The sequence below is a fragment of the Emydura macquarii genome, unplaced genomic scaffold (genome assembly GCF_026122565.2).
Source record: "Emydura macquarii macquarii isolate MOO-44397 ecotype Brisbane River unplaced genomic scaffold, CSIRO-AGI_Emac_v2 contig_2199, whole genome shotgun sequence".
Taxonomy (NCBI): domain Eukaryota; kingdom Metazoa; phylum Chordata; order Testudines; family Chelidae; genus Emydura; species Emydura macquarii.
Genome location: NW_027132336.1, coordinates 3,149,582 through 3,166,117, shown reverse-complemented (window position 1 = coordinate 3,166,117; position 16,536 = coordinate 3,149,582). Strand labels below are relative to the sequence as shown.

The 16,536-nt window shown below is 42.7% G+C and overlaps 1 protein-coding gene across 1 annotated transcript; it reads right to left on the bottom strand.

The window, feature by feature from the left end:
• Positions 1-1,832: 1,832 nt before the first annotated feature.
• Positions 1,833-12,729, bottom strand: TNIP2 (TNFAIP3 interacting protein 2). The gene is made up of 6 exons (XM_067558925.1): positions 11,655-12,729; positions 8,118-8,423; positions 5,000-5,089; positions 4,349-4,630; positions 3,809-3,928; positions 1,833-3,150 (listed from the first exon to the last, which is right to left on the bottom strand). Exons 1-6 carry the CDS (start codon positions 12,165-12,167, stop codon positions 2,869-2,871), a joined length of 1,593 nt encoding a protein of 530 aa, XP_067415026.1. The 5' UTR covers positions 12,168-12,729; the 3' UTR covers positions 1,833-2,868.
• Positions 12,730-16,536: the final 3,807 nt, after the last annotated feature.

Genomic DNA, 16,536 nt, shown 5'->3' with positions numbered 1-16,536 from the left:
AGGTCAAGGAGAGTGAAAGCTCAGCTGACACCAAGGAGGAGCAAGCCCTGGACCAAGACACAGGGCGAGAGAGAGAGGGATCCTGACACAGAAGCTTTGGTGGGCAAACCCACCCCAACAGTCCCAAACCATTGCCCAGATAAATCAGGGGAAGAAGGATCCAGAAATCATGGCCCTAGAGGGACAATTCAGACATAGAGAGATATAAACCCAGAGCCAAGTAAACTAGAAGGAAAACCTGTGGGATGTGACTGATGCAATGACCTATGAGCTGAGGCAGAGTGGTGGGGACAAGCCTCCACCCTCAAAGTGTACTTTATGTATAGAGGACCACCCCAAGAGCACAAGAACCTCCTGTGGAGTCCCAACCCTGTAAAGAGTAGGGCCTGGGCAGCAAAGCTAACCTCTTCCAGAGGCAAGACAAGGTAGCAGGGGAGGTGATTTACAGGGTGCTATCAGCAACACTCTCATCATTGACATGGCAGCAGTTGGGGGGATTGAAAGCCCCTGGGTGGTGATCACTGGGCTAACAAGGTAATTGTGAGAACATAAGGGGAGGAAACAGCAAGCAAGGGCAACTCAGAAGGTGAGGATGACCTGAGGAGTGAGGGCTGCAGGGAAGTCTGTTTGCTGTAAGCCTGCAGTGCACAGTATTACTATGTAAGAGAATAAATACACACCTTGGTGAAAAAACCAGCCTGGGGTGGGTGTGGGTGTGACTTTAAAACCACCTGCACTGGCCAGGCAGTGTGGTTCAGCTGCTAGTGCCAGAGGTGCTTGTGACAGCATCTCATCTGGACTGTGTCTCTCCTTCCTCTGTCTCTTATATCGTTAGTTGTCTAGTTAAGAGAGACCTCATATTTCCAAGTGCTGCAATGGGCATATGACAGTGATTAATAGGACAAGTTAAGAGGAAAAAATAGACAAGTACTCTATAGAAAGGAGAGAGACAATGCAAGAAAAAGCATGCCATGACTTGTTAAAGGAAATGGGGAGGAGTGGGATAAAGTGAAGCTAGGACAACACACTAATGAACTCAAAGTGATATCATACTAAATACACACTATACAGTATAGAATGTTCTTCTAATTTGGAGATAGCAAGGTGGTACAGTGTTTTTCACCTGCCCACTCTACTTGGGCTCCAGCTTTGTAGTGATGAGGTAAATTTTTTTCGAGCCGTAGATGTTTGTATTTGGTAGGGACTTATGACCCTGACTACCATAGTAGCTGAGCACCTCACAATCTTTATTTATCCTTACAGCATGCCCGTGAGGTAGGGAAGTGCTACTTTCCCTCTTTTACAGATGGGAAAATGAAGCACAGAGAGGTTAAGTAACTAGTGCAAGTTCCTCAGTCTATTGCAGGGCAGGGAATGGGAGCTAGGTTATCTCCCAAATTCCAGATTAGCATCTTAAACACAGGTTCATCCTTCTTCTCAATGCAATTCCTTTGTTACTTAGTACTTACTATTTGAAAATAGTCTGTGATACGGAATCTATTTCATGTGACAGCAGCTTATCTCCAAACTAATGTAACAACTCCTATTTGAAGCAGGAACAGTCATTCAGAAATTCAGGGCAAGTCTACACTACCCGTGAAGTCAATCTAATTTATGGCGCTCCAGGATGTGAAAAAGACACCGCCCTAACCGATGCAAGTTATCTAAGCGCTGTCCACACCACTGCCATGTTAGCAGGAGATGCTCTCCCGTCAGTGTACAGTGTTTTTGCCAGACGTGCTACAGCTGTGCCACTGTCGCACTTCTAGTGTAGATCTCCCTTAAGTCCAGCTACATTTAGACTATTTTCCATTGAAGTTTTTTCATTGAAATATATTTTATTACCCAGTAAAGCAACTGCATTGCCATTTTATTATAAAAATAAGTTTTAGACAATTATAAAATATTTGTGTACAATCTGTATTCACATATGTACAGTCACTTTCTAGCACAGAAAAATATTAAATACAATCCCTGTGCAGTACATTTCAGTGCAAAAAGACAGAGGGTTTGGATCGCAGTAACTAGTACCTTAACGTTTTCCTCATTCAATACACAAGTGATATACAAAGGCGCTTTCACACAGAGACATTACTGATTTCATTCTGTTGTATTAAAATGTCTAAATTTAGTGGCAAATGAGATGTCTCTATTCCACTGTTCACCAGATCTAGTGCAATGAGGCTTTTTTTCCCCCCTTACCTTACCACTTTTGCCACATTATTTCTCCTCTTCCCTACATGGATGTATCTTTTCAAAACGAAGGTATCCAGATTTCAAATCCAGTTAAGGTATTGTCACTCTAATCTTTACAAACATTCAGATGCCACAAATACAAAGAATTATAGACTTGTGCTTGTAAGTCAGTCTGCATTGAGCCTAGCCATGACTTTTGTGCTCTCCAGAACTTTTGGCTAGTAGCAGGTTCTGCATTTGTTATACTCACATTTGTTGAAGCGTTCATTTGTATATTTCCATTCTTTGCAAAATGGATTGATTTATCTTGAAGTCTTTTGTGCAGTCCAACAAGTGGTGGAATGAAGTAAGAGGTAGACATTTTTCATCCTGCTAGTTCCTAATATTCCACATTATGGCCATTTAAAATGAATTACTTCATTTTTTTGCCCTTACTTCTTGTAGTTTCGTAATCAATTAACGTCTTTCACTAAGCTTTCCTCAAATCAGAGACGTTCAATGCTGAAACTAAGCACTGAATTTATGCTTAGTTAAGTCAAACATCCAAACTGGATGATAAATATTAAAAATATAACCAACATTAATTGGTACTGTAGTATAATATTTCAAAGTGCCATTTTCTCAGTATCAAGTAGTGATTTGATTTTTGATTGCACTTCTCAGGTCAAATGATTATTGACAACATTCAGTAACATGTCTGAGAAATTCATCACTGCGTTCATCACTGAAGAACCTCATGCAATGAGGGCACTGAAGTTCACCCTGTCCTCTTCTTTCTGATCCTGAACTTCCACTGTCTGTGGCTGTAGCAGCTTGGTCAGATTGTGAACCTGTTCTTCTCACGCCTGACTGGACTTGGCTGTTACCCAGTAGATGTTCAACATTTGTCTGTACATACATGCGATTCTGGTTCCCCGTGTGAACTCTAACATGAGCAGCTGTCTCTCTTGATTCCTAGGAAATTAAAAAAAAAAAATCAAAAATCAGTATCAGAAAAATCCAATTTTGAGCCCAAAAGGGTTAACCTAAAATTCTAGTATTCACAATCATTTTTATAAAGCTGACAAAATGCAAAAACTGATGCATACTTCATTTAAAAAATTTAGATGAAACTCAAAGCAGCTAGAGACTGAAAGGTGATTAAGTTCCAAACAGTCATAAGATCTGTATAAAATAGGGATGGGTGTCAAGTATCACACGTGCAACAATAACAAATTAAAAAACAAACGAGTCCCACCTAACCTATTCCCTCTTTGTGCTGAGCTGGTACAGTGTCTAAATCCATGAGAGGAAATACTATTTCCAGTTGTGCTGATTCAACACAGAAGGGAAATTGGGACTAGTAGAAGGTGGTGTATAAATAGGAAAAAACCAACTCCTAATTCTTGTAGAACTGAAGTACTGAAATAAGAGGCATGGGCTTTTTAGAGGTATCAAAGCTACAACTGCTAACTTTAAAGTGAATTTAAGATATTTGAACAAACTGTCCATGATTTATTGATATGTTTTGGAGTTTATTCTGGTTTCCTCGGGGTGCATCTGATTTTCAGGTTGTTTCTCTTGCTTATAAAAACCATTTGGTTTAACATCTTGTTTTTCTAGTTTTCTTTACCTGTCTCCTGGTTAGCTGGTGCTGTAGACAAACAACTTCTTGCTTAAGTTCTTGTATTTTACTGTGTGCACGCTCTCGATCTGCTCTTTCAGATGTGAAATCATCCTTGTAAACAAGAACCTGAAAATGAATCATTTTAATAGTTTAGCCATTTGCTGAGTGGTGAATTAGAGATTATAGCTGGTAAAGGAATTATAGATCCCCCATACCCCATCTCTAATATTTGAATTAATACTTCAGAAAACTGACTCAGAGGCAGGTATTATTTTCTATGTTATGTCGGCACTTAACAGCACTAGATATATAGAATTTATAAAAATACTGATATTTTATGTTGAGGAGAAGAAATCGTCACAGAATTTCTGCAGTACTGCATTTTACTTGAACTTGTGTGCACCCCTTTTCAGCCACCAAGTGCCAAATCAGAAAAATCAGCCATTAAAAAATGAAGAATTCAGTGAGCTTGTTTTCCCACCCTTTTCTGAGAAAAATCTTAATGCCTAAATCAAGCAAATCTGATGAAATAATGAACTTAATGACCTGTTGCTCCAGCATTTGTATACGTTCACTCTCTCCATCTCTATCCTTCTTCACATCCTCTAACTCTCGCTTTACTTTAATGCACTCATTCATTTTGTCTTCCAGTAATTTGTTCAACCGAGAAATTTCTTTCTGCATCAGCTCTGAATTTCTTTGCAGTGGTGTAATGCCTTGCAGTTGTTCAGGTTGAGACTTCAGTTCTTTCAGCTGCAGGTGGAGTCGTTTCACATATTCCTCTCTACTAGCATCATATGCCTGCCATTTTGTATTTAAGTCTTCCACCTGAGAGAGCACCAGAAAAGTTGCAACATGAAAATCTACACCTTAAAACAAAGTGCAGCATGCAAAAGGTTTCACAGATGGATTAAGGTGAGTGATTTTAATGTATTAAGTCAGAAACAGAATTCTTAAACATGTTACATTCTGACTCAATTTCTTTGTATTGATGGGGCACCTAGGCTGTGTACTGAGGATTTGTATTTCCCAAGGGAACAAAGATGACATGCTAGCCAATATTTTTCATTGAGACTATCCTGGATCTACATAAAGGTGCCATAAGGGTTAAGTTAAATGAGGGCTTGTTAGTGGAAATTTACTGTAGTTCAAAATGTATAATCAAATCCTATTGTACAAACTGAAAAATGTACTTACATAAAACACTTTTTGTTGTAACTTCCTGTTTTCTTCCTGTAGTTGGCAGATAATTGTTTGGAGTGAAGTTTTATTCTCTGAAAATTTTAGCTGTCAGACAAAGAAAGAGTTACTTTGATACAAAAAACAAAAAAACAACCTCCCAGTAGATCATATTATTCACAGCTTCATTTTTAAAATAGCACAACCATCCTCCATTTTTCTTCCCTAAGCTATTCAACAATTTTTTATATTAGCTCATTGTAAGATCAATTGTTTGTTAGCTTTTTTTAAGCAAAGGAATTAAATTTGCTTTAAAGGGATTTTAAATCATATAGTGAAATACAGATTAGATAATATTTTGAGAAGTAAGATACATTTTTGGCTACTAAAAAGAATGGCATTTTGTTCCTTTGTTCGGCATTGGTGAGGCTGCATTTGGAGTATTGTGTCCAGTTTTGGGCCCCACCACTACAAAAAGGATGCGGACAAGTTGGAGAGAGTCCAGCGGAGGGCAACAAAAATAATTAGGGGGCTGGAGCAGATGACTTATAAGGAGAGGCTGAGGGAACCTAGGCTTGTTTAGTCTGCAAAAGAGAAGAATGAGGGGGATTTAATAGCAGCCTTTAACTACCTGAAAGGGGGTTCCAGGGAGGATGGAGCTAGGCTGTTCTCAATGGTAGAAGATGACAGAACAAGGAGCAATGGTCTCAAGTTGCAGTGGGGGAGGTCTAGGTTGGATATTAGGAAAAAAAATTTCACTAGGAGGGTGGTGAAGCACTGGAATGGGTTCCCTAGGGAGGTGGTGGAATCTCCATCTTTAGAGGTTTTTAAACTGCAGCTTGACAAAGCCCTGGCTGGGATGATTTAGCTGAGGTTAGTCCTGCTTTGAGCAGGGGTTGGACTAGATGACCTCCTGAGATCCCTTCCAACTCTAATCTTCTATGATCCTAAAACAATTGTAGTAATCAGATTCCCCACCACCCCAACAGTGTCTTTACATAGATCTATACTGTATCCTATTAAATAAACACTGCTGGGCCAAACCATTGAAATTCATGGCAAAACTGCCATGCATTTCAAGGGGACAAGGATGTGAGGCCAGTGGGAACTTTGCCTGAAGTAAGGACTACAAGCCCAGGATTTTGGAAATAGCCTGCCTGGGGAAAAAAAACAACAAAAAAAAAAAAACCCAGCAGCCACATACTCCTTCACTTTGGCTTGCTCCTACTGCATATACTTTAAGCAAACACCAACAAAAAATAATAAAGCTGCTCAATAAATTTATCAGAAATTTTCAGCTTTTGATCTAATTACATGCCTTTCGATGTTTTAAGAAATGTCACCTGTTTAAAAAAAAAAAACCCCGAAGCATATGAGTAATAAAGCATTTTTGTAAAAAAAAATTCCCTAGAATGAACTAGGAATCTCATCTGAATTTCTCTTTGACAGGGAAGTCCCCACAGTACAAGGTAAGTTAATTATTAGACTGGAAACTTACTAATTAGAGAGAGATGGATATTTTAGTTACATGTAAAAACATTACAATGCTGCAAATTTCAAGTCCCATTAAACAATCTGCTTTTCTTTCCATCCAAGTCAGCCTCTGTCTAGTCACAACAGTAATGTTTTACATTACTAGAGCATCTTTCCCCAAAGGCTCCTAATGCACTTTACAAATTTAAACTATGCACAGGGATCAGTTCATCACTGAATACAGCAGCTTTAACAGATCCAGTAACAGCAGTTTAGGACAAGAAGTGACTCCTACTTTCATCTACTTTAAATTTCAGAAAGAATCTGGATGAACAAAATGATTTGTGAAAGAGAGTGGCCATAGCATCAGGTTAATACCCCACCTCCTAATGGGGACTACAATGTATCTTCAATTATCAAGAGTTGCCAACTCATGATACTCTCGTGAATCACCTGATTTTTTTTTTAAAAAGAAGTTCCTCATTTCTGGAACAGTAGTGTTTCTCTTGCAAATTTTTTCCGATTATTTAAAAATGCCATTTCCCAAGACTTTCAGTGGGGTTGAAGCCAGACTGCCATCAGTGAGGTGGAGGTTCTTGCTAGGCACTTCTTGGCCCTCATCACTGTCATATGTAAGCACCTAAAAATACTAAGGAATTTACCTGAACGTGGCCTTGTGGAAGGGAAGTGGTATTATCTCCATTTTAGATAGAAAATTTAAGTCACAGAAATGAAATAATTTGTCCACAGCCACACGAGTCTGACAGAGCAAGGAATTGGATCTGTTTTTCCTGGTTCCCAGTGTTTTAATCCTTCCACAAGCCAGAGGAGTCCCCCCCTCCACAACCTAACAGCAAGAGTGAGGCCTACATTGTGTGTGCAGAGCTGAACTGGAAATGATCTCACACCACAGCTCAACAAATCAGAAAAAAATGAATGCAAATTCTTTTTAAATCTTATAATATTTAAGCCAATTTGATTTGTGGTCCAAGGATATGTTTACAATGCAATTAGACACCTGCAGAAGGCCCGTGTCAGCTGACTCAGGCTAGCGGGGCTATTTAATTGCAATGTAGATGTTTGGGCATAGGCTGGACCCTGTGCTCTAGGAGCCTGTGAGGTGGAAGGATCCCAGAGCTCCAGTGCCCACTGTTAGAGACCTTTAGCCTGAGCCCTGCGAGCCACAGTTAGTTGGCATAGCCAGCAGCGGGTGTCTAACTGCAGTGTAGACATGCCCCAGGGGCCTCATTTGTCTCTTGTCCAAGGGATGTCACCTCCAACAGCACAGCACCCTCTAGTGCTCTGCTCGAGCCTCCATTGATTTACAGAATATATTTGCACACTTACTATAATATTCATGCTTTGGAAAAAGATGCTTATGGCACCTCCTACCGAAAAAGGCTGACTACTAGAGATACGACGAAGGATGGCAAAAATGTACATGACATTCAGACAGAAATTATCAAAAACAGCTTCCATCTCTCAATAATGAATACCAACAGTTAAGGTTTGTGAGAAGATTCTCATCCTCCTTTCCTCTTCACTGTAGCTGAAGTGATTGGGGAAAGCGAGAGCTCTTAGAGCTATAGCATTAACTGTTGCTTACAATGTAACATCCTACCCTCCAAATTAATCACATTTACAGAAAATGTATTAAGTGTACCTGATTGGATCTTTCAAAAGGAATATGGTCCTCTAAATACCCTCTCTCTTTTCTCTGCTTCTCTTCTAGACATTTTGCCAGCTGTTGACACATTTCTGCAGTGGATGCCAATTTACGTTGAAGATGGTGAGTTTCATCAGTGAGTGAACGGCACAGCACTTCACTTGTGGCCTGGACTTTCTCTCTCTGCGCCAAGCTTCTCTGGAGTCGTAAGATTTCTCTCTCTTTTTCATACTGTGGCTGGTTTATTATCTGTTGTATATCTCTGTCTTTTTCTTCTAGTTGCTGATTCAGCTTCTGAATTTCCTACATATTGGGGGTAAAGTCGGTGTATTTGAGAACACAAAATGAACTCAAAGGCTAAGAGGTTTATAAAAGTGAATTCTCATCATTTTTTAAGAACAAGCCCACTGTTCAGGAACAGCATTAGTACCATATGTTGTTACCGTTAAACAAAACCACTTAGATAAAGTTGTTTTTCATCAAGTTTCTTGAATGTGGTGTTAATCTACAATGTCTTTTCCAGTTCTCATTTTCATGAATACATGCTTATCCTAAGTCAGAAAATAGCTGGTATGCAAAAATAGATTTGCCAACATACTATCAACTGCAGATTGTTTTGAACCTCTTACTTGATATTTCAGGACAATCAGTACAGGCTATTTTTTAAAGCAAGGTAAATATTTAATTGCTGCAGTTATCCCATTTTCTCAAAAACATAGTACTGTATATTGGAGAGTCATAAGAATGTTTCTAGTTTTCTGAAGAGATTACAGTTCTGATCATTTCCTAAATGCATTTGGATTTCTGACAAAAACAGGCAAAGATTATTATTACTGTTCCCTTCACTGTATGAGTGACTACCTCCACTGTTCAAAAATCTAACTCAAGACCCTTACACTGGAGATACTTCTACAAGGATGAAATTTTATGCACAATAATTTAAGCTCCTGCTGCAGGCAGCATAGCCAGCTTGTAATGTGCTGACCACTTTTAGGGTGCAATGCAAGATCTCTGTTTGGCTCTTCTACTCCAGGGTCCCAAATTACAAGGTAGTTGAAAAAAATGTCCTTAAGCTATTAGGGATCGTCAGTCTCATCAAAAAGCAGTAAGGAAATATTGTGCCTGATCTTGAGACAGCAAAGACAGCATCACTCTACATAGCGATCTGCTCAGGAACAATCAGTAACAACAGAGAAACAAACCCCAAACACAGTGTGTAACTCTACCTTGGGGTCTACCTGCCTGACAAATTCCTGAGGGGTCTGCATTTTCTCAACTTTGGCAATGCTTGCATATCTTGTGGAGCCAATAAAGTTTCATGGAACAGGAAGCTCTGTAACATTACCTCCCTTAGCACATAGAAGCCCCCCTGTGAGTGGTTTGAAGGGATAGGGATCTGTTGGGACAGCCACACTCTGGCATCATTATCATACTCAGACTAAATGAAATTACATTAATATTGACCTAATAGGAACTAACTTCCTAAGGTTCCCACAAACTCTTAGGGGGTGAAAGAGGTTGGAGGACAGCAGTTGTAAAGAGAGCCTGTGGAACATAGCTCACCCAGAATTTCCTAGTAGGTCCACACAGTATTTTGGAGCAAGCAGGAGTGAGCCTTCCTATCCAGACTTGGGCTCCCTGGGCTCACACTAGCACTCTAAAATTAGCTGTCTATACAGCTAATTTTAAAGTTGCAACTCAGGCTCTGAAGCCTAAGGAGTGGGGTGGGCTTCAGAGCCCAAGCAGCAACTTTAAAGTACTTTCTATACAGCTATTTTTAGAGTGCTACCACAAGCCTGAGTCTGTGGACCCAGACTGAGATATTTACTCCCACTTGCTCCCACACACTGTGCAGATATACCCACGAGTTGCCCTGGATCCCAGGGTAGACAGGAAGTTGTGGAAGCAAAGCCACAGTACATCTCACAAAATGTTTGGTTTTTTTGGTGGTGAGAAGGGTGGAAGGTTGCAATGCAATATCCCTGCTAGCTCCTCAGGAGATCAAATCTTGGTCCTCCAGTGGAAGTACAGAATGGAGAAGCAGAGCAGAAACTCAGTTTCCAAGTTGGCTGAATAAAAACCTGCATAAGGGTAGTATCTTTCTTGGCCTTTAACGTAGTAACAATGTCTTGTTACCCCTATAGCAGTTTCCTCTGCAGAGCCTCATAAATAAATAAATAAGAGTGTTTGGGAGTCAGAACAAACCCACAACTATGTTAAACTCAGTACAGATACTGAATGTCTTAAAAGGATTCGACAAGCTTCAAAACCCATTTTGAAGAACAAAAGGCTACTTCTAGCTATGCTTTGTACTTCCTGGGTAGTTTAAGGTATAAGACTTTCATCACCATGCCTCACAAGGTACTTAGACGCCAAAATGACGATGGAGGTGTAAATACCTTGACTCATCCCAATTGCACACTATATGGAACACTGAGATCATGTTTTATTACAAAGCCTGAATGTGTCTAAAAAGAACCGTAACATTTGGGAAATATTCTTGTTCAGGCATTATGTCAAGAGATTACTTGTCACAAGACCACTTGTTTCAGTTTCCAATATTTTCTGGTTTGGAAATCCCTTCAGACACCAGACTGCTTCATACAGAGATTTTTTTTTAAACTATTAATTTGAAATTAATAGGTTAACAGTAAAAACATCTTTCCAGAGAGTGTTAGAAAATTGTCATTTTTAACCAGAAAAGAGGAAAAAGTGATCCCCCCCATTCCCCAAGGAATTGGCAATTAAATGCAAGCATTATGGTTACAAGTGAAATGCTAGTTCTGGTGTACAGATGGGATTATGAACAGTGTAAGAGAAAGACAAACAAGAAAGGGGAAAAACGGAAGAACTAAAAAAAATCCCATTTAAATGCCTTTTAATCAAAATATGTTGGCGCTGTGGACTTGTTATGGAGTGAAAACCAACTGCTTGCAATAAAGTTTTTATTTAAAATATAATTTGATTTTTAGCTTGTCTTTACCAATAATGTCTCCCTCTCTGCTTGTGCAAACTAGTGAGATTACATAATGCTGTACACTAGTTAGTGTGCTAGACTGTAAATCTCTTTACAGTAGCATGAAAAATACCACTTAGAATACATTTAGATTTTATAGCCTGTGCAATTACTATATGCTACATATCAGTCTTTCACCAGCTTGCTGTAAGACTTTGGGCAAGTCACCTAAACCAAAGTTTTCAATCTAGAGTGTCTAAACTAAGAGTCCTAAATCAATGTTTAGGCATCTAAGCTAGTGATCTGAACTAAGGTTTTTTTACACCATGCTCATCACCATGGCATCCAAGCCCCTTTCAAATACGGTCCCTAACTTTAGGTACTCATGGTTGAAATCCTTGCCTTCTCTGAAAAATGGGTACAGAAGTAATACAATTTTTTCATATTAATTGGGGGTAAATTCTGTCCCAGTTCACCCGTTGAAGCCACAGTAGAGCTCAGCCTTTTGCAAGGAACTGTCAGGGAAGGTACCCTTCTCTATAAATACAAATGTTATTTTGGTACATTTGTGTTTTTACCTGGCTCAGAGTTTCCAACTTTTGTGCTGAAATTTGCTCGCTGTCTTTAAGCTGCTGCTTCATTTGGCCAAGCTGATCTATTAAACTTTCCACTAGAGAGTTAGCAGGTTCAACAAACTTTTCTCCAGAAGGTGGCGGTGGCTGCTGTTGCTGCTCTTCCTGGCCTGCTCCCAGACCCACCTGGGCAGCTTGGTACTTGGCCAAGCTCGCCCTCAACTCCCGGATTATCGCCTCCTTGGATGAGAGCTGCACTTGAAGGTGTTTCAGCTGCTGCCCGGACTCGTGATACAGGGTGCAGAGGGCATTGTACTGCGGCACTTTATTCTTTAGGCTCTTATTCTCCCGGTGCAGCTTCTCCACGCTCTCCTCAAGCTGCCTGCAGCGGGCCACCAAGGGGTCCGTGGTGCTGCCGTCCTCGTTCACCGAGCACATGGTGGGGGAAAGGGCGCGCAGATCACCCCGAGGCCCGCTCTCTTCCTCCTGGAGGGTGAACAATAACCCCGCCAGCTGCATATAAATCCAAGGGCGGCCAGAAAGGGGCTGACGGAGGGTCCTGTCGGTTCCGCTGTCCGCTCCCTGCAGTAGCAGCCGCCGCCTCCTCCTCCTCCAGTCCTCGCTGCAGCGCGGCCGCCCAGGGGCAGCAGAGACGATCCTCACGGCGCTAGGCGGGCGCGGCCCGCACCGCCTTTTATCAGACAGCGAGGCTGACACTAGGGGCGGCGCGGCTCGGCACCGCCAGCAGGGAGGTGCCCGGCCCCGGAGACGGAGCCGCGCCAGAGGAGGCGGGGACTGGGGAACCCCCGGCAGCGGAAGGCTGCGAGCCCCGGCCTGGACCCGCGCGGGCGGGGCTAAGGAGGGCGGGGTGGTGAGCCCGGCCCCTGGGGCGCCGCGCCTGCTGAGGGAGGGGGCAGCCCGGCCTTGCGAAAGCCCCTCGGTGTCCCAGCCGGAGCTGCCCCCGGGAATTTCCGGGCGGGGCTTCCCGGCAGCTGGCGCTATGCAGCCCGCTCCCGGCCGCTCCTCTGGGCCCTGTAGGACCACCCAGCGCTTCACCGGCCCCGCCCTCACCCACCGGCCCCGCCGCCACCCACCGGCACCGCCGCACTGTGCGCCTGCGGCCTGGAGTCGGGCTCGGCTCGGCAGTGACTCGGCACTCGTCGGAGTCGGGCCCGGGCGGCGGCGCGCACGCCACGCGCAGCCGCCAGTGGGTGGGGCCGAGGGGAGGGCGGGCGAGCGCGCGGCGGGGCGGGTAGAGGCCAGGCCCGGCCCGGCCCGGCCCAGGGGGGGAGGGTGAAGAAGAGCTGTATGGCCCAGGCCTCTCCGGTGCCTGGGCCGGCTCTTGGCGGGAAAACGACTCCCCCGCCAGTTTTGCTTGGATCCGTTCCTGGCAGTTTCATCCCGTGGTAAACAGCCGTTGTTAACATTCCTGGAGACTGCAGGACACGCCTGGGGGGGCTGCCCACTGTCCAGGAGAGGTGGGGCACAGCCCTGTGGGGATCCCACTGGGCGCTGGCTGGTAGGGCGGCCCCCTGACTAGAACAGACTCCAGGGTGTTCGTGATCACCCGGCCTAGGCGCCTCACACAACTGAGGGACAGGCTTTTGTGGCATGACATGTTGGCGATGCTTGAAGAGCTGCCCGTGCCAATAAAGTGACACTATTTTACAAATGAAGCTCAAGCTCCCGCGGTCAGTCCTTGAGGCAATCGAATGACTTGCTTCCGGTTTCACGTCACGATTAACTTGAACCCCGTAAGTCCCTTTTCACAAGGCCAATTATCAAAGCTGTTACTCTGGTTTTACTTAGACTCCCATGGAGGGCAAGGGTAGTCTGGCACATTGTCCATCTTATGGAGCCATGTGGTCACGTGGCGCACGCCTTGTCCACATGCACAAATTGTACCACTTTAAGTGTAGTGGTATGGTATTGTCTCCAGGATTGTCCTGGAGACTGCAGGAATTAAAGGTACTGGTTTATTAAAGATTACAACATATGTAATTTCCAGGAATACAGCCAACCAAAATTGGCAGTCCTACAGTATAGTTATAGCAGTCCAACCCAACTGTGAATGTGATTATATCAGTATAAAGGGGGCTTATATTGGTATACCTATTCCCATGCAGAAAGGGGAATAAACTTTACAAGATGTAGGGTAACTTTAGATCAGTATAACTATGGCCAGAGAGGTTGCATAGTATAACATTATCAGTAATTAAAAAAAAAAATCCACACCTGTAACAGAAATAATTATACCACAACACAAATGGTGTGGACGAGGCCTGATAAATCTAATGTAAGCCAAAACGTGGACATTTTGGCTGTAAAGGCAGCCTCTCTCTTCCTTTATAAAACACCGAGAAACTTCAACCTTAACTGTGAAGCCATGGCCACATGGCTCCATAATACTGTCATTGACTTCCAGGGGAATCTAAGTAAAACCAGAGTAACAGCCTTGATATTTGGCCTTGTGCAAAGGGACTTACTGGATTCAAGTTAGTCATGATGTGAAAACGGAAGCACGTTATTCAATTGTCTTAAAGAATCAGAGGAAGTAGCTTAAGCTTCATGAGGAAAAGTAAGGTTTAAAAATACTTTGTTGGCACAACTAGCTATACAAGTATTGCCAATATGTAAGGTCATAAGACTCTCTGTAACTGGTAGATTATTTTATACCAAGCATTTCCGCAATACACAGCTTTACAGTGTGTTTGACATTTAATCATTTTTGTCCAAGGGAAACTATTCAATATCATTATGAATTTTTTTTCCTGCAACATGATCAGGGACAATGAAAAATTATGGGAATGAAAACTCGAGGTAATTGCAAATTCTTTTTCTCATGAAGTCTCGATGGGTGCTCACTTCTAGGTGCACTAGTGCCCCCTGCATCTTTGATTGGCAAATTCTTATAGCTGTGTCTATTTGGCCCATCTATTTGGCACTCAGTCTTGTGCTCTGTGCTGTTATATCACACTGTGCAGCTGAACTGCCCTCAGTTCCTGCCCAACTGCCTCAGACTGAGACAGAGCCTTAGCAGTTATCCACATTGAGTTTTATCTCAATTGTGTCCACTTAGCTCTTTTAGTAATTAATTATGGTTAGTGCTTAGTAATAGATTTAGCTAAGTAGTTTAAAAAAACAAAACACCATAATTTTGTGTATATAGCTTTTTAGATAATTTGTCTCCTGGGAGTTTTACTTTACTGGGAGGGTGTGCCTGGTTCTCCTGGTTTCAGACATTGTCATGCTGGAAGGCAATCCTGATGAGTGAAGGACACTCGCAGTGCTTCTGTTGCCTTGAAGAATCTCATATTCCCAAAAGTGCAACTTCTATCTGGCATTAAAATCTAGTGCCAGAAAAAACAGGGAGATCAAACTTCAGCTCCTCATGATGAGCTTGCTGCACCTAGCCTCTGATCCAGGCCTTGGGATCCGCCTCTCCACCTCCATATGCTGGTCTCCAAGTAAGTCAGCTACCTCTACCACCTTTGAGGAGTGAGGCTCAGAGATATCTAAGAGGAAGACTCAAGATTCCTCTCCTAAGACTTCCAAAGATCCTGGCCTGAGTTCTCCAGGTAGAGAATCTACCTCAGAAGTCAAGATTGCTGGTGACTTCAGCTCCTGTTGGTCTCTGACTGGTACCCATGAGGTTGCTGTTTCTTCTGGTAGTGAGGGCTCTAAGCCTAGAAACTCCTAAATTTTGGGCTCTGATGTACCATTGGTACTGACAGGAGAGCGAAGTGACAAGAAGAGTTCTATCTCTTCAGAATCAGTATAAAAAAAATCCACTCGGTCTCCATCTGGACTCCCCTGGGAGCATTTGAGATCATGGTACTGTCAACTCCATCAGCTACCATTACTTTGGCTCAAGCTGTGGACATGGTACCAACAATACAAAGTACTGCAGGAGTTTCATTTTCCCTGAGACTTGGCTGTATCCAAGACTCCTGACTCACTATTTCTTGGCTCCAATCTGTTCTCAGTACTGAGGACCTGCAGATCCCCAGACACCCTTCCAGTACTGATGGTTGTAACTCAAGTTTCTTCTGCTGCTCCTCAGATTCAGAGTGACTTAGAAGAAGAGGATTCTGATTAAGATCTTGCCTCGGTCTCTCAAATGTCAGTCCAAGGCTCTCCACTCCATCCCTATAGAGGTTCTGTTCCACAGATCTCTGAGGAAGTTGATTTCATTCATGAGAGATGTGCACACAACCACCGTCTTACTGGTACGAACACTCATGAAAGCCATCACCGATACCATATATACCACCCCCTTAGCCATACTGGTAACTCAGGCAGCCTATCAGCAAGAAACACAACCTTCCTCACTCTCCCTCTCCAGGAGACCAGAATCTCAGGAAGAAACCTTTAAGGAACAGGAAGCTAGAGAGGATGAAGAGATCTCTCCCCCAGACAATATATCTTCTTCATCCCTTGATGAAGTGTTCATGCCACCTCCACCATCCTAGGCTGATGACTTTAAATAGTTCCAGGACCTTATTAAGAGGGTCATGGATTCTTTGCAAATCCCCTTTGAGAAGGTTAAAGAACCACATCATAAGCTAGTTGACATTCTCCATACAACATCTGCCCACATCACTCTGGCATCAATTCTGTTCATGTGCAAGAGAGCAGACAAAATTATTATGTCCTCTCTAAGGACTCAGAATTCTTATTTTCATATCCCTTTCCTAACTCGTTGGTGGTTGAGGCGGTTAACAACTGTGGAAGGCAGCACCACACTAAATCTACACCTTGTGGTAAAGATCATAAGTACCTCAACCTGTTTGGTAGAAAATCCTATTCATTAGCTACTTTACAATTCAGAATTGCCAGCGACCACACATTAATGGCAAAAGACAACCACAAAAATTATACTGAAGTG

What these genes read in the sequence shown, in the direction of transcription:
- TNIP2 (XM_067558925.1), bottom strand. Translation starts at nt 12,167, where the DNA reads ATGCAGCTGGCGGGGTTATTGTTCACCCTCCAGGAGGAAGAGAGCGGG. An exon ending in CTTTTGAAAGATCCAATCAG is followed by an intron (nt 5,090 to 8,117) that starts GTACACTTAATA and finishes TTTGTCTGACAG; the next exon opens with CTAAAATTTTCAGAGAATAA. An exon ending in TACAAATGCTGGAGCAACAG is followed by an intron (nt 3,929 to 4,348) that starts GTCATTAAGTTC and finishes ATTCATTTTCAG; the next exon opens with GTTCTTGTTTACAAGGATGA.